General features: G+C 51.1%; 1 protein-coding gene across 2 annotated transcripts in view; it reads left to right on the top strand.

Moving 5' to 3' along the window:
- Positions 1–19,817, top strand: part of RGS10 (regulator of G protein signaling 10) — a 41,009-nt gene extending 21,192 nt beyond the window's left edge. For both annotated transcript variants that reach the window (XM_049646563.1, XM_049646564.1), the window contains exons 4-5: positions 4,195–4,338; positions 19,470–19,817. In XM_049646563.1, the coding sequence (XP_049502520.1) occupies positions 4,195–4,338; positions 19,470–19,616 (291 nt within the window). In that variant the 3' untranslated portion in view covers positions 19,617–19,817. The remainder of the gene's footprint in view (positions 1–4,194; positions 4,339–19,469) is intronic.
- The last annotated feature ends 1,914 nt before the right edge of the window (positions 19,818–21,731 follow it).

The raw sequence follows: 21,731 nt of genomic DNA, 5'->3' as shown, positions 1-21,731 counted from the left end.
CCCCCCCCCCCAACCCCCACCCACCCTGAGTCAATTTCTGTAGAGGAGAAAAGTCTAGCCTCCCATGGAGAAGGGACGGGGATAACAGCTCAGGGTTGGGGGCTCAGAGACTTGGGAGTCTAGCGGCTTCTTTCTGCTGTCCTCCTCATCCCTCCCGTCTGGGTTACCTGATGCCCCGAGTTCCTGCCATTTTCAGACCTTCCTTGCCGGCACTCCCTCCCCACGCCTGCAGGTAAAGGTTTGTTCTTGTTGCTTTCTGCAGAGTCATCTGCTGTCCCTCCAACTGCTTTCCATTTCCTGAGCCAGTTCTCGGAAATATTCTCGAATCATCTGCTTGATATTTTCTTTGCCTCATTCTTTGTCTGAAGCTGATATGACTGAAGGTAGTGGCTCGACCCTTTATTTCTCTCGTGTGGCCTCTCCCGTTGTCTGCATCTCTGGCAGAGCAGCGGGAGTGGAGAACGGGCCAGGTGGATATGTGCATGAGGCAGAGTGAATAGATCTTGGTGACAGGTGTTGGGGACCGTGGGTCCCAGCTTCTGGGAATAGAGACTACAGGACCCGCTGGCCAGGATGGGCCACTTCATTCCTTGCTGTTAAGCTGGAGGTGTCTGCGGGACATCCAGTCCCACGTTTCTAGAGATCAGTTGGCTCTATATGGTCAGTAGGTTGAGGGGAGAGGGTGGGCTGAAATCTTGGGAGAGCATGTGGTTAGGAAAGCAGTCTTCCTAGGGCAGAAGTCCGGGAACCCTGGAATTTATGGGGGAACAGAGAAACAGGAGCCTACAAGGAGACAGATAGAAACAGGAAGGTGTTAGAGGATCCCGAGAGGGTGGCCAGCGGCCAGAGAGCGAACCAGAAGAAGGTCTGAGGGGCTTAGGCACCGGTGCCCATCAGTGAGCTGCTGGGAGGCCCAGCTGGCAGGTGGGAGGAAGCCAGGCTGAGTGGGTTGAGGAGGGAGGGGCGGCACAGAGAAAATGGAGACACAAAATGCATGCTCTTCCTTGGAGATGTTTCAACCAGAAGTCATGAGTGGGGAAGTCATCGACTCCAGGGGCACGTGGAGTAGAAGGAGGTTTTGTTTTATTTTCCCAATGGAAAAAGTTTCAGCTCACTTAATGGATGAGGACGAGGAGCCAGACCATACGAAGCAACAATCTTCTGAGCTTCACAGTGCTGCTGCCTTGTCCTTCTTCTGGGTAGATTTCTGGGGCTGACGTTAAAGCGAACTTGCTTCTCCTAACCATGCATTTGTGGGGAGTGGCGTTTGACTGCTGACTTCTGCCCGAGCACTGTTATGGCTGACGCATTGCCAGGCAAGAAGAAGGGCCCCAGACTCTCGGGGTGGCTGGGAGAAGCTCCTGTGAGTGTAGACGTGCCCACAGGCAGTCCTCAGGTTGATGCCAGGAGTCATCAGAGGGGCCCAGGTGGGGCAGGGCCAGATGCTGGGCAGGGGTGCTGTCTGCAGGGCAAGTGCTGTGGCGGAGGCCGTAAAGGCTGGAGAAGAGAAGCTGGCCATCGCAACCAGAGCCATAGGCCCTGGCAGCTCCCCAGGGGTGGATGTTCTGTTCGTGTTCCAACAGGAGCTAGGATAGGGTTAACAAAGCTATGGAACATCTACCAGAATAACTCGAGAGACCTGGTTCTTCTTTTTTGTTAAGATTCCCAGCATGGACACCAGGCCTTCCCGTGACTGGCTTGTGGTCTGCAGTCTGAGGGTTTCCCTTTTCAGTCACGCTTCCTATCCTGGCCCAGATAAGCTCTGCTACTGCAGCCGGTCCCCTATATGTATTCAGTCGGAGGTGGGGGCAGCCATGGGCCGGGTCAGCCCTGGGCTGGGTGCCTCGGGGACCCCACACCGTTCCCAGACAGACTCAGGAACGGTGGCTGGGGACCTCTGGGTGGTGCTGAGCCACCCAGAGGCTTGGATACCTACAGGCCCCCCAATCTGCCTCCTCTCCCAATTCCACCACCTCTCCCGCCCCCCATCCCTCCAAGTCTCAGGCTACTCATTGCACTTCTCCTTTGCAGAAGACCCAGGATAGCCTGGACTCATCTGGAAAACGTGTGTGTGTATGTGTGTGAATGTTCAAGGGGGAGGGGAGACCCAAAGAGATTTCTATTTCCAGAGCTCTGCATGGAGTTCACCAGACTAGCTGAAATTTCGTGTACTTTCGCAAAGTATTGTTCAAGCAGGAAGTGGTTTTCCAAGAATGTTCCTCCCTGACAGAGTGTGGGGTGGGAGTGAGGCTCACGACTTTGTGGAGTGGGGGTCTTTGAAAGGCAAGCAACTCCAAAGTTCTGCCCTATCTGGGTCTCTGATGATCTCCAGGCCTGTCCCTCAGAATAGCCATGGTTAACTTAAGCTGCGTCATTGAGTTTGGCATCAATTAATTGTTCACAGTAATAGTTGATCGAGAAATGACACCATGGCCTTGGGCGTTGGCCCCCACATGGGTAGTCTTCCTGCATATACAGCCCAGACTTTCTGGAGGACAGGATGGTCAGGCCTCGGCCCCATGGCGTCTTTTGTCAACAAGTGCCTGGAACCAAAATAGGTTACAGAACTGCCTTCTCCCTCCTTTCAAGCACCAGGCAGTGAAGCCTTCTGGTGGTTTCTATAAGGCCAAAGGTTTCCAGAGCCTGGGCTTTCTGAGCCAAGCTCTGTAGCCTATGTGGGATCCCAGATGGGCTCTCTGGAGAGAATGGCAGTTTTTTAGGCCCCACGAAGCCCCCGTGGCCCCTCCTCCCCCGCCCCCATCATGGCTCCGTGGCTGCATGTCCGAAGCATTTGTTTCCAGCTCTGGGGGGTGAAGTACTAGTCAGGCTGTAATGTTCAGAGAACCAACCCCCATCTTTGCTGCCAGCGAGGTGCCTCCTTTCTTTGGGAGAAAATAGAACCCTCCGGGGACGCCCTGCTGTTTTCAAGACAGAGCACTTACCGTGAGTGTTTTTGTTTGCTCCAGCCACGTAGGTTTTCATTGCAACATGAGTGCCGATGGGTGCCCCTCGTCCAGCTGTGCTCACAAGCCTTTTAAGGGCCTGCATCTACTTAGGACTGATGCTTTCCAGCGGGACTGCTCTCAGTGTGAGCAGCGAACATTCTCCCCTTTGCTTATGCCCACATCCCAGTACCAAAGAATCCGTGTCCTGGAATGTGACAGACTGTATACCTGGAGGGGGTGATGTATCTCACCAGGCATGGAATTGGGGGGATGCAAGGCTTTGGAGCCAAATAGCCCCAAGTCTCCCTGCAGGCTCCTCAAATAAGCCACATAACCTCTCCTCTGTGTCCTCATCACGGAAGTGGCTCCAACAGGAAGTGACACTCTGCTGGATGCTCAGGGCTGTAAAACCCCTAGCATGTGTCTGGGGCATAGTAGGTGCTAGATAACCGATTGGGAATCTGTGTGCATGGTTTAACTTGCTTTTAAATTGTGGTAAAATACACACAGCATAAATCTTACTACTTAATCGCTTTTTAGGGCTCTCGTTTTTGCTGTTTTAATCATCTTAAAGTACACCATTCAGCAGCATTAAGTACATTCTCAATGTGGTAGAGCCATCACCACCATCCAGTTCCAGAACTTTTTTATCACCCTAAAGAGAAACCTTTTGCCCATTTGCAGTCACTTCCCATCTCCCCCTTCCCCCAGCCCTGGACAACCACTCCTCTTTCTGTCCCTATGGATTTGCCTGTTCTGGCTATTTAATACACATGGAACCGTGTAGTATATGGCCTTTAGTCACTGGCTTCTTTCACTCGGCATAATGTTTCCAAGGTTATTCCGTGCTGTATCCTGTATCAGAACTTCATTTCTTTTTATGATTGAACAATATATGAATGATTGAGTCCTTAATTTGGAGACTTCACAGGACGGTCCTGAATGGTGTAGAATTGTCATTCACTCTGGGCCAGGATTCTTTCTGTCTTCATTTCCGAATGGATAGTGTAGCAATTTCCAGACAGGAGGTGTGGGTACAGATGCATGGAAGGAGGGAGGGAAGGGGCTAGGCCAAGCATGAGCCCTCCCAGGTAGAGCTTAGCTCCGAGGCAGCAGCCAGAGCCCCCAGGGGCTACGGAGCTGCTTCTCTTGCAGCAACGGCAAGTTCTGGGCCTGGCCAGAGTAGAGAACCCGGCTCGGGTGGGAAGGGCTGGGCTCTCAGATAACAGGCTCCCTGTGTCTCCTCCAGATGCAGGAAAAGGCAAAAGAGATCTACATGACCTTTCTGTCCAGTAAGGCCTCATCGCAAGTCAACGTGGAGGGGCAGTCCCGGCTCAATGAGAAGATACTGGAAGAACCACACCCACTGATGTTCCAGAAACTCCAGGACCAGGTAACCTAACTTTCCTACCTGCATCTTGATTTGACATTTATTCCCAGGCTGGAAGAGTTCAGTTAAAACTAAATGTTAGACACCCCAGAAGCTGCCCCCTCCAGCTGGGTAAACTGAGGCACGCTGAAGGGCCATGGTCAGTGAACAAGAGGAGACTAGAATGCCAGGCTCAGAATCTGATCCATAGGAACCTCCCTCAGGCCTGCTTACTTTTGGTCTACACACAGTTTGAACCAACAGGGTTATCTGCCTTCTCAACCCAGATTAAAAGGGAGGTGGAGCTATCTGAGGAGCCCACACTGAGGAAGCAGCATGTAACTGCTGAAGGTAGGAACAGACGGAAAAATCTAGAAAGCAACACTCAAAGCGGTAGGGGACCTGAGGCTGTTTTTATGCAAATATCTACACATTGCCGCCTATTTCTGGTGGCCCAAGACCATAAGCTAGTTCATAATGAGGCTCCTGAGTTACAATGAAAAGGTTAATGTTTGGCACGTTATTCCATTTAAAGCAGGAAAAATTGAGTTTAAAAAATGGACCTCTGAGGGCTAAATTAGTTTTCTGGCAAGCTTTTTTTATGAGATATGCCAGTGGTAATAGGAAAAGGGATGAAAATACACTCCAGAGATTTCTTAGACGGGAATTTGCAGATGTGACTATTCAGAGGGTGCTCTGTTCTTATAAAATGTTATCTGCACACTTGTAGGTGATGGAACGCAGACGAACATCCAACTTCTGCTGACCCTAGCCTTACTGAGGGGGGCGAAGGCCTTCCTTGGCACACAGTTGGAAATTAGCTTTTAGCTTAATTCAGCAGCCCTCAAAGGTGAGCAAGCCCATCTGGAGGGCTTGCTAAAACAGACCTGGGCCCCACCCCCAGAGGTAATCTTCAACTTTCGTGGTTCCCAGGTGGCCTGAGATTTTGCCTTCCTAACAAGGTCTCTGATGCTCCAGGTCCTGGGACTGCAACCTAAGAACCGTGCAATGCATTGGTTGGCCCTTTTTTGATCGCCTGGAGTGTGCACAAGCCCAGAGCATGTCCCAGCACCCAGGACGCCCCATCTTTCCTCAGCATCAGATTAGGAAACAAGTATACAGGTAGAAAATACAAATATGACAAGTGGTTTGGCAATGTTTTCCAACCGACACAGTGGCAGGTGCAAATTCCGCGTGAATCCTGAATGAAATTTTGGCATTGAAGGAATTCCAGTGAGTGTGGGAGCCGTGCTGAGGGCTTCCTGGAGGTGGTGGTTTGGAACCAATGGGAAGGATGCCACGGACATGGATTTATGGAGGGAAAGGAAGCAGAGTATATAGTGAAAAGGCAATTTGTGGCTGTAGCCGTCTAAGGATATCTATCCTACCTGGACCTCAGAGTCTTTTAAAGCTCCCTAGGGTACTTTAAAGTACAGCTAAAGGGGCGCCTGGGTGGCTCAGTCAGTTGAGCACCCGACTCTTGCTTTTGGCTCGGGTCATGATCTCACGGTTGATGAGTTCAAGTCTCGAATTGGGCTCCGTGCTTACAGAGCCTGCTTGGTATTCACTCTCTCACCCTCTCTCTCTCTGCCCTGCCCCTGCCCGCACTTTCTTTCTCTCTCTCTCAAAATAAATAAATAAACCTTAAAGCACAGCCAGGGTTGAGAACCTGTGCTGAACGCCCCATGTTCTAGGTATTGTCAGTACTAACAGTATCTGCTGTTCAGAGGTGCCTGTCAGTGCCTGATGGCCACTTGGCATGTATTCTCTCGTTAATCTCCAGTGAGTATTATTATTATTCCCATTTTGATGATGCGAAACGCGAGGTTCAGGGAGACTGAGTGGTTTGTTATTCCAAAGTCATGCAGGTAGCAGGAAGTGCTGGAGGCCAGATTCATTCTGGTCCACCTGCCTTCAAAGACCGCACTCTCTGTGGCAGGCTCACAGCCTGGAGGGCTCTCCCAGCTCCTCAAAGCCCCAACAGACCAACTGATGCAGACAGATTGGAGGCTGTGTGAATAGACAGTCCCATTTCCTGGGACTGCAGGAGCCAAGGTAGCAGTGAGGAATGCACCAGGCTGACGTCCCTCCACATGGTGGGACCTCGGGCTCCCAAGGACCCAGACCTGCTACAGTTAGGTCTGCAGCACGTCTCAAAATGGGGCTGGGCCTCTGCGAACCGGGCATACGTTGGGAGGAACCACAAGGGACAGAGGCAGATTTTTTTTTTTTAAGTGACAAAAATATGTTTTAAGGTTACTTTTATTTACTTAACTATAAAAGGCATACATGCTTAACCAAAGAAGCTTGGGAAATCAAAATATAAAGATGAAAAAAATTCATAATTCCATACCTGGAAAAAAACCCACAAATAACATCTGATCTCTAGATTTTCCCCTCCTTTTCTTTCCTATAAGTACACACATGCACGTGCATGTAACTGTTGTGCCACAATGCAGTTCAGAGTTCTTAATGTAAAGAAAGTATTTTTGTACGCTGTTGTTAAAATTCATTTATTTGAGGGGCGTCTGGATGGCTCAGTTGGTTAAGCGTCCCACTTCGGCTCAGGTCATGATCTCTCAGTCTGTGAGTTCGAGCCCCGCGTCGGGCTCCGTGCTGACGGCTCAGAGCCTGAATCCTGCTTTGGATTCTGTGTCTCCCTCTCTCTCTGCCCCTCCCCCACTCATGCTCACTCGCGCGCGCTCTCTCTCTCTCTCTCTCTCTCTCAGAAATAAACATTAAAAAATTTTATTTATTTGAGAGGGAGAAAGAGGCATTAACTATCTTCCAAAGGTACAACGGGGTGAAAACAAAGTCTTTGGACTCTGAGCTGATTCCACAGTGAGTCCCTGGGAAGGGCTTTGGGTTCTGTTTCACTTCAGAAAACTGCCTCTCAGGGGCCTTGCTGGTAACCATCAACATGTGTGCTCAGCATGGCCTGTGGTTCTCTGCTCCTAGAAGGCCCCCAGGAAGGCCCTGTTTTTCCGAGTGAAGGAGCTGGAGGCTGGGAGGAGCGCATTCGGAACCACAAGATTTCACCTAACTTAAGCCCCCCCTCCCCTCAGCGGCTCTGGCTTCCTTCCATGCTGTTGGCCTCATTGCAATGCCGTCTGGGCAGCCTGCCTCGTGCTCCCGGACACCCCGTTCACCAGGAAGACTCCAGGGAACCTCAGCCCCTTGTCACGGCAGCAGCACTCCAGCCCTGGAGGTGCTGACAGGGCAGCGTGGGCTTTAGGGTGCAGCTGGAACCTGGAAGGGGGACAAATCCTCCCTGAGCAGACCTGACATCCGTGCATCTTCTCGGGTCTTCATTCAAGTCCTATTTACTCTTGGTTTACACACAGTTCTAGCGGGCTCTGGTCCTCAGGTCACGGCGGATTGGACAGCAAGAGGCGACAGCTGACGGGCAGGGAGGAGACAGAAAAGCGAAAGTCAGCATAAAACCGCAGCACAGCGATATCTGGAGCCACCAAGCGCGGGGGCCCTCAGCCCCACGCACCGCCCCAGGGGCATCCCTGTGCTACGGGATGGTGACACCATGAGTGATCCTGATACCCCAGAGCGTCAGGCAAAACTTAAATTGCGGTCAGCGTATTCTGTGAAGAACGGGTTAGACATTTTAATATCTTAAGTTTGAGATCTTAAGAGAAGTTTGGGGCACAAAACTCTGTTACTCTGAGGGGCGTCTGGGTGGCTCAAGCAGTTGAATGTCCAGCTTTGGCTTAGGTCATGATCTCGAGATTTGTGGTTTTGAGCCCCACATCGTGCTCCGCGCCGGCACTGCAGAGCCTGCTTGGGATTCTCTCCCTCTGTCTTTTTCTCTACCCTCCCCCACTTGCTCGCGAACGTGCTCTCTCTCTCTCTCTTTCTCAAATAATTAAACTTTAAACAATTACTTTGAAAACCTATGGAAGTGGAGAGATCCTTCTCTGATTTATTTTATTTATTTTCAATGTTTATTAATTTAGTTTTTGAGAGAGAGAGCAAACCAGGGAGGGGCAGAGGGAGAGAGAAATCCCTAGCAGACTCCATGCCGTCAGCGAGGAGCCTGACATGGGGCTCGAACTCACAGACTGTGAGATCATGACCTGAGGCAGAACCAGGAGTCGGACATTAAACCTACTGAGCCACCCAGGTGCCCCTCCTTCTCTGATCTAACTCGGTTCTGCAAACATGGCCCAGTCGTGTACTCAGCACATGCTGGTAAGGCCAGGAGAGATGGGGGTAGTTCTGTGGCTGTTTCCTTGGAGCCTCAGCCTAGAATCAAAGGCTGCTGTTGGACAAATTTAAGTTGTGGGAAGCAGGAAGGAGGAGGCGACCTTACAAAGAGTTGGTTTTTTTCAATGAAGTGCTATTTCCTGCAGTGTCTTTTTTTTTTTTTTTTTTTCTCTTAAAAATGCACTTACTAGCAGGTTTATTTCAGTTGTGGTTGCTTTGCTGGTTATTTCTTCTTTCCTTCACTCCCTTATGCTGCAATATTGAGGGAGAGCCCCGCTATGTGCCGGGCACCGTGTTAGGAACTGTGTGCGCAGCAAGGAAATCGGCATCCGTCTGACCGTGAAGACAGAGGAGAACAGGTGCTATGAAGGAAAGACTACAGGTGATGGGCTAAGAGAGACTGGGAGGGGCCTACTTTGGAGCTAGTGGTCAGGGAGGGCTCCCTGAAGAGGTGACTGAGACCTGAGTGGTCAGGGGAAGACAGGTGAAAAGGCGGCAGGACCTTCCAAGGAGAGGCAACAGCAAGTACAAAGGCCCTGGGGTGGGGATCCACTAGGTGTGTTGGAGGAGGTCAGTGTGGCTGGAAGTAAGTCAGGAGCGACTGGCAGGGGTTAGGCCCCGAGGCTGCGGTAACCAGTTTACTCCCAAGGATTTTGAATGGTAACTATTTATTTATTTATTTATTTATTTAAAAAAATTATTTACAAATTTTTTTAAGTTTAATCATTTTTGGAGAGAGAGAGAGAGACAGAGTGTGAGCAGGGGAGGGGCAGAGAGGGAGAGGGAGACACAGAATGTGAAGCAGGCTCCAGGCTCCGAGCTGTTAGCACAGAGCCCGATGCAGGACTCGAACCCACAAACTGTGAGATCATGACCTGAGCTGATCGGATGCTTAACTGACTGAGCCACCCAGGCACCCCTCAAAAAAAATTTTTTTTATGTTTATTTATTTTTGAGAGAGAGAGACAGACAGACAGACAGAGCATAAGCCCAGGGAGGGGAAGAGGGAGAGGGAGACACAGAGTCCGAAGCAGGCTCCAGGCTCTTAGCCGTCAGTACAGAGCCTGACATGGGGCTCGAACCCACAAACCGTGAGATCATGAACTGAGCCGAAGTTGAAGGCTTAACCGACTGAGCCAACCATTCAAGCTGCCTCTTGAACGGTCACTATTTATAGAATGTGCCAGTTAGGCTAATAAGATTTGGGCCTCTTAAAAGCTGGGCACCTTGGCTGTGATCCCCGGCTCCAGCTGTACCCGTCCCTCACCAGCCCGTGCAAGAGAGGGATGGTACCTCGGTGCAGGGCCATCTCTACCAGCTGTGAACCTGCAGCCTCCTCACCGAGGCTCATCATCTGTACCCCGATGGCCTGACACCTGCCGTCTTCCCCTCCCCCACTGCCCATCGCTTCCTGGGTGCTGAGCTCAGATTTACTGTCATTGTCACTGTATGTTGGGTTAGCCAGGATGGGGAAGGGGGAGCTCATGTTCCAGTCTGGCCTCCCTCTGGCCCCCGGTGAGTCCCTTTCTTAGTGTGGCCTCTGTGTCGTCATCTGTAACATGGGGTTTTGGCAAGCTCTGTTCCCTCTCGGAGCTGCACAGCGAAGCAGTCTACAAACCTTCAACGTCCATAAACCTTTTTAACCTGACGTTAACAAGTGGCTGCCTGTTAGCCACCACCTGATTTCTTTTGACCTGATTTTGTCCGCCTTTTCTTCGACTTTAGAATTTAGTAGCTGTGAAACACTGGGCAAGATGCAATCCCTCTGTATGCCTCAGTGTCCTCATTTGTTTTGAAACAGAGGTTACGATAAGGCAGTTGTGAGGGTGAAACGCAGTCGCATCCGTGAAGTGCTTACTTAGTGCTTACTTACTCCGTAAGTATTAACTGCGTGTGTCCTTCGGAACGTCACGTGAAGATAACTTTAATTTCAGGCAGTAGTTCTTTTTCTTTTTTTTTAAGTTTATTTATTTATTTAGAGAGAGAGAGAGTGCGCGCGCATGGGAGCAACAGAGAGAGGGAGGGAGAATCCCAAGCAGGCTCCACACAGTCAGCACGGAGCCCGACGTGGGGCTCAAACTCACAAACCGTGAGATTGTGACCTGGGCCGAAAGCAAGAGCTGGACACTTACCCGACTGAGCCACCCAGGCGCCTCTGATTTCGTGCAGTCGTTCTTAACTGGGGATGATTTTGCCCCCTAGGGATACTGGGGAGTGTGTGGAGACCTTTCTGGCTGTCACAGCTGGGGTGGGGGCTCCATTGGCACCTAGCGGGTAGAGGCCAGGATGCTGCTGAATATGGTGACAGGACAGCCCCACACGGGACACAGAGTTCTCTGGCCCAAGGTATCAGTGGTGCTGAGGTGGAGAAATCCTGATATAATGTGACTTCCAGAACCATAGCAGAGTTCACGCAACCTTCCCCTCACGTGCCTCGGGTCCCCAACTAAAAAGCAGCAAAGAATGTATATGTCTGGTTTCCACACTGGAATTCTGGGAAAACATTAAGTTTACACAGTTTACACAGTGCTTTCGTGGGTACCTCTCATTTGACTCTGGAGGAGTCTTGGGGAAGGTGGCACCCGGCACCTCAGTTTACCAGTGAGAGAGTTTGCTCCCTGGGAAGGTGATGTGACTAGCCTGAGGTCACAGTGCTGGGAGAGGGGGAAACAGCTTGGGCTCAGGGCTTCTGGCTCAGCCGGACTCTTCCCACCTCCCCATCACCCCATCACCCCATGGGAACGCGCCTCGCGCAAAGCAGTGGTATTTGTTCTTAGCTCCTCCTGGTCTGGGCCGCCATTTTCCTTTCACACTTGCTTTACAGCGACACTGCCTTTGGCATTGAAAGACCTGCCGGGGCTCTCACCTTCTCCATTCCCACTTCGTCTCCCTGGCTCAGTTGTGCTCTTTTGCACCTCCAGCCTGGCTGATTCTAGAACCTCCCTGTCAGTTACTCAGGTACCGAGAGCCAGTTACAACATGAAGGGATCAAACCGGTCACAGCAGGCTAGCAAGCGTATCTCTGTACAAGAAATGACAACGTCCGTCTGTGCTGGTCTTGTCAGTTCAGTGGGCTGGATCCATGTGTCCTGCTCGCCTGCAGGGCTAGGAACTCCAGGGAGCAAGGCCGGCCCAGGGGCCCACTGAGCCAGCACTAGCTGTGAGCATACCCTGTTACCGTGTCACTCACGATGCTGAGCAGGTTAATTTTAAAAATTATTTTTAACTGTTAAATAACTGCATGTTCACTGCTGAGAACAAAAGAAAATTCACATAACCCAGAGGGTCTGAAGTAAGAAGCTAAAACCCCCCAGGGCGTGCCTTCCCTCTTACTCCCTGGTGGGAACTCTCGTATGTTTCGGATCCTTCCAGACCCTTCCCCGAACGTGTAAGAATGGAACGCTTTGAAATCTGCTCAGTGACTTGAGATTGTGCCATGTCAGTGATTTTTTTTTTTAATTTTTTTTTTTAACATTTATTTATTTTTGAGACAGAGAGAGACAGAGCATGAACAGGGGAGGGGCAGAGAGAGAGGGAGACACAGAATCCGAAACAGGCTCCAGGCTCTGAGCTGTCTGCACAGAGCCCGACGTGGGGCTCGAACCCACGGACCGTGAGATCATGACCTGAGCCGAAGTCGGCCGCTTAACCGACTGAGCCACCCAGGCGCCCTGACCATGTCGGTGATTTAAAACAAAACTCTGCTCCTGTAAGTTTCTCAGCACCATCTTGTTTATATACCTGTCTTGCTCTGAAGCCTCTTGTTTGAATTCCACAGAAGAGCATGACTGGAGACGATGGAAGGGCCGAGGTCATTGCACATGGCAACTTGAGACCATGGCTTTCTTGGACCATGAAGGAGGTTGGCCGGGGGGGGGGGGGGGGGGGGGGGGTGGAGCAAGGCTGCTCATTCTTCTTCCTTAAATCTCGCCCAGGCTTGGTGCTAAGTCTGTCTGGGGAAGGCACAGTGGAGGCAGCCTCCTCCACGGAAAAGGAAGCCCTCAGCCTCTGATGTTTAAAAACAATGTAGAAAAGACTTCATCGAGATGTCAGTGCTCCCAGCCACATCCTTGACAGAGAAAGGAACCGTGTGCGTCTGGCGCCTTTTTAGCAGTGTCGTTTCTTTGAGTTTCCACAGAACCCAAGTAGAGAGAAACACTTCCTTTTTAGACATCAAGAAGAAGGGGTGGACCGGCTGGTGGGGACCCATGCCTCCGGGGTCATAGGGGGTCCGCTCCCTCCCCCACCCCCCTGCGCCTCCAAGTCTGCGGTGGTGGCTGGAGCGGGGATTCTGGGCGCCTCCGTCTTGTGGGTGCCAGCTGACCTCTGCCCCCAAAGATTCAGATTTGTCCACTCCCGAAGTCGGCATTTTCCAGTGTGCAAAGCCAGAGAGGGCAGGTCGTGGGTTTTCATTCAAATGGAAGAAAAGTTGGCTCCCTGCGTCCACCACAGCCGTTTGCCTTGTGAGGGGCGGGGCAGGGGCAGGAAGGGTAGTATTTAAATACTTTGAGATTTAAAAAAAAATTTTTTTTTTAGTAACTCTAAAAAGGTATTTAGGGGAAGAAGGTGGGTGGGTGCTAGAATAGCTTTTAACTCTCTATGGCAAAAGGCAAAAGTGAAATACTTTCACCTCATGTGGAAAGCATGTCATTTGGGCCTGGGATTTGAGCAGTTGACCAATTGTCCCCTGCTCAGTGAGACAGCACAGCCCCGTGGGCCTGTGAGGGCAGGCCTCCCTCCTTTTCCGTCCATGTCCACCCTCTTTCTGGAGTTCTGATCCCACCCAGCATGGCATCCGTCTTTGGCAGCCTGTCCAGGAAGCACTGTCCAGGGTGACAAGAAACTCCCATGGCCCAGCCAGGCACGTTGGGACGAGGGCTGGCCTGAGCTGCTGTGTGCAGGCTGCCCTCAGACCTTCTCTTGATTTCACCCCATTCCCACTCAGAAGATGGGGAGATGGTCTTGAACTTGGGGGGTGGGACATCCCTGTGTGTGCCCTGCCCGACAGCATCTGCAACGCCCAGCTGATTCTGCATCGTTTCGTGGCTTGAGGGCTGGAGGGAGGGGGCTTGCTTTTTTCACACTTTGTACGTGTGGGTATGAAGGCATGTCTGGGGTCTGGGTGTGGGGGGAGACAGCACATTCTAGAAGTGCTGCTCAGAGACCATAGCACTGGCCACCTTCTTGAACCCAGCTCCTGAAGCAAACATGAAAACTCATTACTAAAACTCTCTGCTGCATTGAAGGACCCAGTTGAAATAACACAGCAGAGAGGTTTGAAAAGCAGGGAGGATGCTTGTTTTGGTCTTTTAATGTTCCTATCGTCTGAGAAGCGTTAAAAGATTAGGCTTGAAACCCACTTAATCGACACAGGGACGTAATCTTCACCGAGAAGCCTTCAAGCCTAGTTAAGCGTCCCATTTTCTGCACAGATGAGGGTGCCTCGGGGAGCGTGTCCTTTCCTGGAGCCGCAGATTCGGCACAACCTCCAGTTGGAGCACCGCGTGGATATTTTCCCTTGCAGAAAGGCAAATCCTAATCAATCATCGCCCTGGGACCTGGGGGGGGGGGTGCCGTGGCTGTGTAATGGGACCTTGTGCAAGGATGCCCACGGGTGGGAAGGCTCCCTTGCCTTCATCACCTAGAGTTCCACCTCCAGTCGCCTGCAGGAATGGATCCCAAGACGACGACGCTAAATAGTTTACAGTCCAGGCATGCCACTTACAGATGTGGGGCAGCCAAAACCTGAAACCTGCTGAGCCACAGCTGCCTTGGCCAAAAAAAAAAAAAGTACGGAATGCAGTTTAGCTGCCAACTCAAGTTTTCTGCTTCATCGGCCGCCTGTCTCTGAGAAGGACCGTCTGTCTGCTGTCCAGCTCTGCTCTGATGCCGTCTGCCTACCTGGAGCCCTCCTCACCCCCCCTGCTCGATTTGTCTCCACCTTCTTCCTTTCTCTTCCCTGCAGACAAGTTGAGGTGTGCTGTCAGTTCAGGCCCGGTGAGGCCAGTTCTCCCCATCTGAGAGTCCTTGTTTTGTAGAACCTTCTGGAACACCTAGGGCCATCTCCCTTTCCGTGCTCAAGTAGGAGTGAGCTGAAATCAGTAAGCCAACTGTTAGTTTCCAAGGGCCATCCTAACAAGCTATCTCGAACTGAGTCACTTAAAACAACAGAAATCTATTTTCTAAGTTCAGGAGGACAGAAATCCAAAATCAAGGTGTCGGCAAGGCTGTGCCCCTCTGGAAGGTTCTACGGAGGAATCTTTTCCTGCCTCCTCCTGGCGGGGGCTAGCATTCCTTGGTGTTCCTGGCTTATAGCAGCATCACTCAGATCTATGCTTCTGTCTTCAGACCTATGGTCTCTTCCCTCTGTGTCCCTCCGTGGTGTCCTTCCTTCTCATGAAGATACCACTCCTTGAATGATGATGTCATCTCGAGATCCTCAACTAACCTTATTCCAAATAAGGTCACATTCTGAGGTTCCAGGTGGATGTACACTTTGGGGGTACACCATTCAACCCACCGCACTGACTTTTAGGGATATTTGTTTTCCATTTATATACATAAATACATGTCTTTTTTTAAACATTTTTAATTTTTTAAAAGTAATCTCTACACCCAGCGTAGGGCTTGGGCTCATAACCCTGAGATTAAGAGTCACATGCTCTTCTGACTGAGCCAGTCAGGTGCCCCCACAAATACTCTTTTTTAAAAAATGTTTATTTATTTTTTGACAGAGAGAGAGAGAGGGAGCACGAGCTGGGGATAGGCAGAGAGAGAGGGAGACAGAGGATCTGAAGTGGGCTTTGTGCTGAGGACGGAGAGCCTGACGTGGGGTTTGAACTCACGTGCCGTGAGACTGTGACCTGAGCCAAAGTTGGATGCTTAACTGACAGAGCCACCCATGTACCCCCCACTCCCCCACAAATTCACTCTTGAAGAACATATTTGGGGTCATTGTGTTTTGTTTTGTTGAATTTTTAAAATTCAGTGTTCAGTCACATAACATTCACATATTATTACATTTTTTTCATGTTTAACTCTTTACAGACTTCATTTTCAGTGACTGTCCTATTGGTCTGCCAGGTGAGTGGCGGGACAGTCTAGTGGTTAGGAGTGTGGGCTGGAGATCGAGGTGGCCAGCGTTTGCATCCCCCACGTCTGTCTTGGGCTGTGAAGGGCTACGGCCCCCTCCAGAATCCGACGTTGGAGTCCTAAGCCCCAGTGCCTCAGAATGTGACTGTGTTTAACGATGGGGAGGCAATTAATGTGAAATGAGGTCATTGGGGTGGGCCCTAATCCAATATGACTGGTGTCCTTCTAAGAAGAGGTGACGAGGACACAGCCACACACAGAGAGAAGGCTGTGTGGGGACACAGGGGAGAGACGGCCATGTACAGATCTTCCTCGACTCGATATGGAGGTACCTCCTGACAGTAAGTTGAAAATATTGCAAGTTGAAGATGGCATTTAGCACATCTAACGTGCCGAACCTTGTAGCTTGGCCCAGCCTCCCTTGAACGTGCTCTGAACACTTACAGGAGCCGACAGCTGGGCAAAATCATGGAACACAAAGCCTGTTTTACAATGCGGTGTTAGATTATCACATGTTGTGCATCGAAGACTGTGCCGAAAGTGAAAACAGGACAGCTGCACGGCTGTAGGACCGTTGTCGGCATAGGAGCTGTCGGCTCTCGTGGTCCCGGGCATGACTGCAAGCTGTGATGGCCACTGCCCAGCGTGTGAAGTCAAAAAATCATTAAGTTGAGGCCATCTAGAGAAGTCGTCTAAACTCCTGGCCTCCAGAACCGTGAGGAGAGAAAGTTCTGTTGTTTCAGCCCCGCAGTCTGCGTCACAGCCCCGGCAGATGGGTACCCTGACCGCTGGGGCAAAGCCCCGAACCTCTGAGGCCTCTTTCCTTCTCTCTACAGTCAGGTCCTCTTAGGGGCTCGTGAGGAGTAAATGAGAGAATACTCTGCGTGCTCCCTGGGGCTTGTTGGAAGGTGCTCCAGGCAGAGTTGGTACCGCCCTGGTCGAATTTGCCCGCCCTCTATGGTTGCACGTTGGGTGCTTTCTGTCCATGCACGGGGCGAATATTTACTGGACCCCGGTCGTGGCCATTTGCCCTGTGATAAATGAGGCTGTGGCCTGTGGTCAGCAGCTGAGCACACTGTTTTTGGCTACTTTCTTGGGAAGGATTTTTTTTTTTAACGTTTATTTATTTTGAGAGAGACAGAGAGAGTGTGAGCAGGGGAGGGGCAGAGGGAGAGACAGAGAGAGTCCCAAGCAGGCTCTGTGTGCCACGTGGAGCCTGACGTGGGGCTCGATCTCAAAGACCTTGAGATCATGACCTGAGATGAAACCAAGAGACGCTCCACTGACTGAGCCACCCAGGTGCCCCTGGAAGGGATTTTTAGGTGCTTGCTCTATCCTCCAAGCTATTTTCACTGAGCACCTCCCATGGGGGGCCCTGTGATGGGAGCAGCCTATTGCCATGCACTCCTAGGCCAGTGCCCAGGGGACCCATTTGCTGGTGGCAGTGATGAACCATTAGGCAGCTCACATGCCCGGAAAATGTTGTCATTGGGAGTGACGTCCCTTTCCTTTTTTAAACCTGTCCAGGGTCTGATGGCTGCAGCCGCCACCTGGTGACTTTATGGCACCAGGGGCTGCACCAGGAGGCAGGCGGAGGCTCTTGGCAGAGGAAGCCCTCACCCAAAAGCCTTCAGGGGCATTTCACACCTGCCCATGTCAGGGAGTGGCCATTATGCTCCTGTTAAGAGCATATGCTCCTGTTTGTGGCCTCCCCTCCCCTCGAGCTTGTGGGCACTGGTGGAGTGCCAGGAGCCCGAGGCCTCTCCTGGAGGCTGAGTCCTGCCAGCCCCTGAGCACTCCCCTCAGCTGCAGCGACCTCCTGCCCTCTGCCCCCGCCTCCTCCATCCCTGGGTGCCTCCAGCCTTGGCCTTTTTTCTTCTCTTCTTTGAAGTGTGAGCCTCAGAGGCACGACAGGCAAACAGGATGCTCCCCTCCCACACGCAGAGACTTCAGACGAGACACTTGGGTCGAACCGCATCCTGCTGGCAGTGGTGGGTCCCATCTGCCACGGACCTGGTGTGGGAGGGGGTGCAGGGCTGGGTGCCAGGAGGGGTACTCACGAAGGGGTTCTCGCTAGTCACTCTGAGCCTCATTCCAGAATTCCAGCAAGGTGGGCATGACAGGGTTCCCTCTGGGAGCTCTGTGCCTGGAAAAGCTGAATAATGCAGGTGGTGAGGGATGGTAACACCTGCTTGGCGCCTTTGTGAGAGGCCACGAATAGATAGCGGCATTCCTCATCCCCTGCCTTGCCCTTGGCTATGATTTTTATGTTGTTTTCTGGGAGCTATTTTGTTGTCGTTGTTGTTTTAAAACGAGTAATGTCTCCAAACCTTGGCAAAATCAGGGTTGCAAGATTGCTCTAAAATAGGTGACGGCTATGGAGAGGCACCAGGTGGGGACCTACGGGAGGCGTGCTCTTCCTCAACAGCTGCAGATCTGAGGCAAGACCAGAGGGGACACCCAGGGAAGGGCAGGCAATAGTGTAAGAGTTTCGGGAAAACACAAAGCCCTAAATCTTGCCCGAGTCATGGCCTCTGAGGATAGCAAAAATGATTTAGGCGCTTCTCCTGTGAGCGAAGCCATCTTGGGAAAATGAACGTGTAAAGGTGGAAGGGTCCAGTTCTCCCATCCCCAAGCAGATGTTCTGAGTCCTGAGACTCCATCAGACATTTAGTTTTCAAAATAGTTCGTGTGTGTGTGTGTGTGTGTGTGCGTGTGTGCATGTGTGTGTGTGTGTTGGGGGAGGTCGAATTTAAAAGATGTCAGAGTTTTACCACCCACTTTATAACCCCGCCTGGCAGTGAGCGACATTCTAGATACCTCTGGAACTTTCCACTTGTTGAGCCCATGGTAGTGCAGTCAGTGAAGACACCAGGGTACGTGGTGTGGATTTTTCATCGGCAGAATGTCCTGAAAATTCGGTTGAAAGGTTTGAGAGAGAGATGATGAGGGAGATTTCTGAAGAGACTGTACTCCTCGACAGCCAGAAAATGCTTTTGTGTTTGCTTCTCTCTTCCCCACCGTTTTTTGTAGGGCAAGAGTGGAGGATGGGGAAAGATCAGGTGGGAGGATAGGAGAGGGGATACCAGGAATAGGGGCCGTGGCTAAGAAGAGGGGGCAACTTTCTGCCCTGTGGTGCAGGAGGCAGCACTCTAATCCGAGGACTTAGGCTCTATCAGGGGTCCTGAGAGTTGTTTCTTTCCCAGAGACAGGCTCCTGGGCCTATGTGAGTGTGCAGGTGGCCGCAGGCTGCAGCCAGCTGTTGCTTTTTTAAATTAGAGCCTGTTCCCAGAGCCTCTCCTTGCTAGGGCTGTGGTTTCACTCCCCTGCTTGCATTAAACAAGCCCCATTTTGCTTCTTGGCACAATAATAGGTTTGTTTGAGATCCTGGATTCCAGACTTCTGGGGGTCTTGCCATATTGGCATCATCTGACAATGACCAAAAGCGGCCTTTACAATATGACCATCTCTACAGAAACGGTTTGTGCTCTGCCATCTCAGGTTTCTGGAAAAAGGCATCCCTGTGTTACCTATCCAAATAAAGTGGAAGTTCTTAACGGACCTCCTGCTACAAGGGTGTGAGTCAATGCTGTGTGCATTTACACTTCCGTGGAAAATAAGGGTAGATTTGTTCGTGTGGTTATTTAAATGTCCATTGAGACTATTTGAAAATGACCGAAACCACCCCGGAAATCCTCCTGGTCTAGGACACGACTTACTTGCTTTGTGCGTCTTGTACGAATGTGTCTTCTTTGGCACCCGATAGGTACGAAATAAACACTTGATAGGATGATTCGCGGCCCGATTAGCCTCCTCCTTTAGACTCTTTTTCATTTTCCCCTTAGATCTTCAACCTCATGAAGTATGACAGCTACAGCCGCTTCTTGAAGTCTGACTTGTTTTTAAAACACAAGCGAACCGAGGAAGAGGAAGAAGATCTGCCCGATGCCCAAACTGCAGCTAAAAGGGCTTCGAGAATTTATAACACATGAGTCCCCAAAGAGCTGGCAGGACTGGCTTTCAGAAGCGAAGGAACTTGCTCTCAGGACCATGCAGGGTTTATAATTGCTTTGTTATCTGTAAGGACTGAAATGTGCAAAACCCCTCCGTGGGATATGTGTATTTTATTAACTGCTTGACCAGTAAGTTTTGCATGATGGCTAATCTTACATAAAAAAACAAATAGCTTTGAAGTTTTAGTTCACATACACACACACACACACGCAGAAGAATCCTTAAACACTGGACACCTTGAGCATCTTGATTAAACGTCCTGCGAGGCCACCAGGTGAACTTAGAGCCACCTCTTACATTTTAAGTCATTGCCCGGCCTCTGTGGGAAGGGTCATGCAAGTCCACAGATTCACTTGGGCAAATCAGCTCAAGAAGGAATTGATCTGACAAACTCAGGCCCCCGGGGGTGCTGGTGGTCAAGTACCTTTGTGGTTAAATACTTCTCGGGAATGAGTTCAGTGCTGGGAAAAGAAAATTCATCACTGACAGCCTGTACAGATTTGGGGAGCTGTATGTGAGCATCCTCAGAGGGTTCTTGCTCCTTGTGTGGGGATTTGTCCCGGTTTTGCCTATAATCCGTGACATTTCATGCCACACAGATAAATAGTTCATCTTGACAGAAACAAGATCTCGACCAGGAAGAAAGACAAATGGGAAATTGTTCAGGGTCCCCGTGACACCACAAGGTGGTGTTGAATGGGCTCGTGGCCCGTGGCCCGTGCCGATGATGGAGTTGGTGGGATACGGGTATTCTGTTCCCCCATAGCCCATCTGAGGACACATTGGAACCCTTGCTTCTCTGTGCCTACCCTTTTGCTGGACTTGTTGACTCTGGGCTTGACACTTCAACGAGAGGAAAGAAGTCCTCTTTGAAAGTTTCTTCTTGGGTAGAGAAGCTTGAGTGAAATCTTGCTTGGCTGGGGCTGTCCCAGTGAGCCCAGGTTCCCCTCCCACCCCCCCCCACCCCCGCTTTTGCAAGCAGAGCCCACAAAGCCCAAGGTCAGACACAGTTCCCTTCTGCTACTTGCTCCCGCCATCTGCTGCTGTCAGGCCTCTCTAGCATGTTTGCCAAACCTTAAACTCATGTTTGTACAAACAGAGCGACCAGACACTGTTACTTGTGAGCTTTCCGACTCAGACTTTTCCATTTGCAAAATTCCCTGATGTCGAGGGTGGCTGTGTATTAAGCAAACCAGGCAACTTTTGAGAGAGAAGGGAAGTCAGTTTAGCAGTTGCCTGGGATAATAGACATAGACTGGTTCTCTTCTGATTGAACCAGTTTGCAATGGTGACCCTCCCCTAGTGTGACCTCTCTGCTCTTCCCCAGATTCCCTCATATCATTGTCCATTCACTGTGGTCGGAATGTTTCCTGTCCTTCCATCTCAGGCCTGGGGAAGGGATGCCTTCAGGGAGTCATTCACTGCCGAGAACGAAGTCTGAGCATTCAGCATTCATCAGAAACAGCAAATGCTTGATCTCCTTACATGGGGTTCTCTGCCTTCCCTGGGACAGGGACATCCCAGATAGGCCTTCTCTCTGCTTGGGATGAGGTAGTGACACTGAGATAGACACCCAAGGGACAGGCCATCCTCAACAAGCAGTTTCTTAACCAGAAAGGTGCAGGGACGCGAGCCCACCCCACCCCACCGTTGCTGATGTAAAGTAATTGGGGAGCATCAGAGAGCTGAGCAATCAGCTCGGTGCTCCCTTCAGAGCTGGTCCTAGGCACTGCAGGTGGGCTGGGAACCCTCTTTCTGGCTTTTTACCCTTTTACCACTGGGCTCAGAACCCCTTAAGAGTGGTGGTCTCTTTGTAAGTGCTTGACTAAAGGAAACAGCTCGAGTTAGCCAGAAGATTATCTACCAAAAGAAAAGCCTATCATGTAGGAGTTGCCCAGAAAACAGCGCCAGTGGGATGTGAGCCACGTACGTTTAACCACAGATCACTCCTACCAGCATGAACTTACGCCACTTCCTCTGGCTTTGCTCCTGCCCGGCTGCCCGCGTCTCTGCCAGCTGCAAAACTGAGGCGCATACAGCATTCAGCTTCCTGAAGCCCCTGCACAAGCGAGCCGGAACTTCCGGGGAAACCA

The sequence above is a fragment of the Panthera uncia genome, chromosome D2, assembly GCF_023721935.1.
Source record: "Panthera uncia isolate 11264 chromosome D2, Puncia_PCG_1.0, whole genome shotgun sequence".
Taxonomy (NCBI): Eukaryota; Metazoa; Chordata; class Mammalia; order Carnivora; family Felidae; genus Panthera; species Panthera uncia.
The sequence above is the reverse complement of the archived record's forward strand: the minus strand, read 5'-3'. Positions and strand labels throughout refer to the sequence as shown.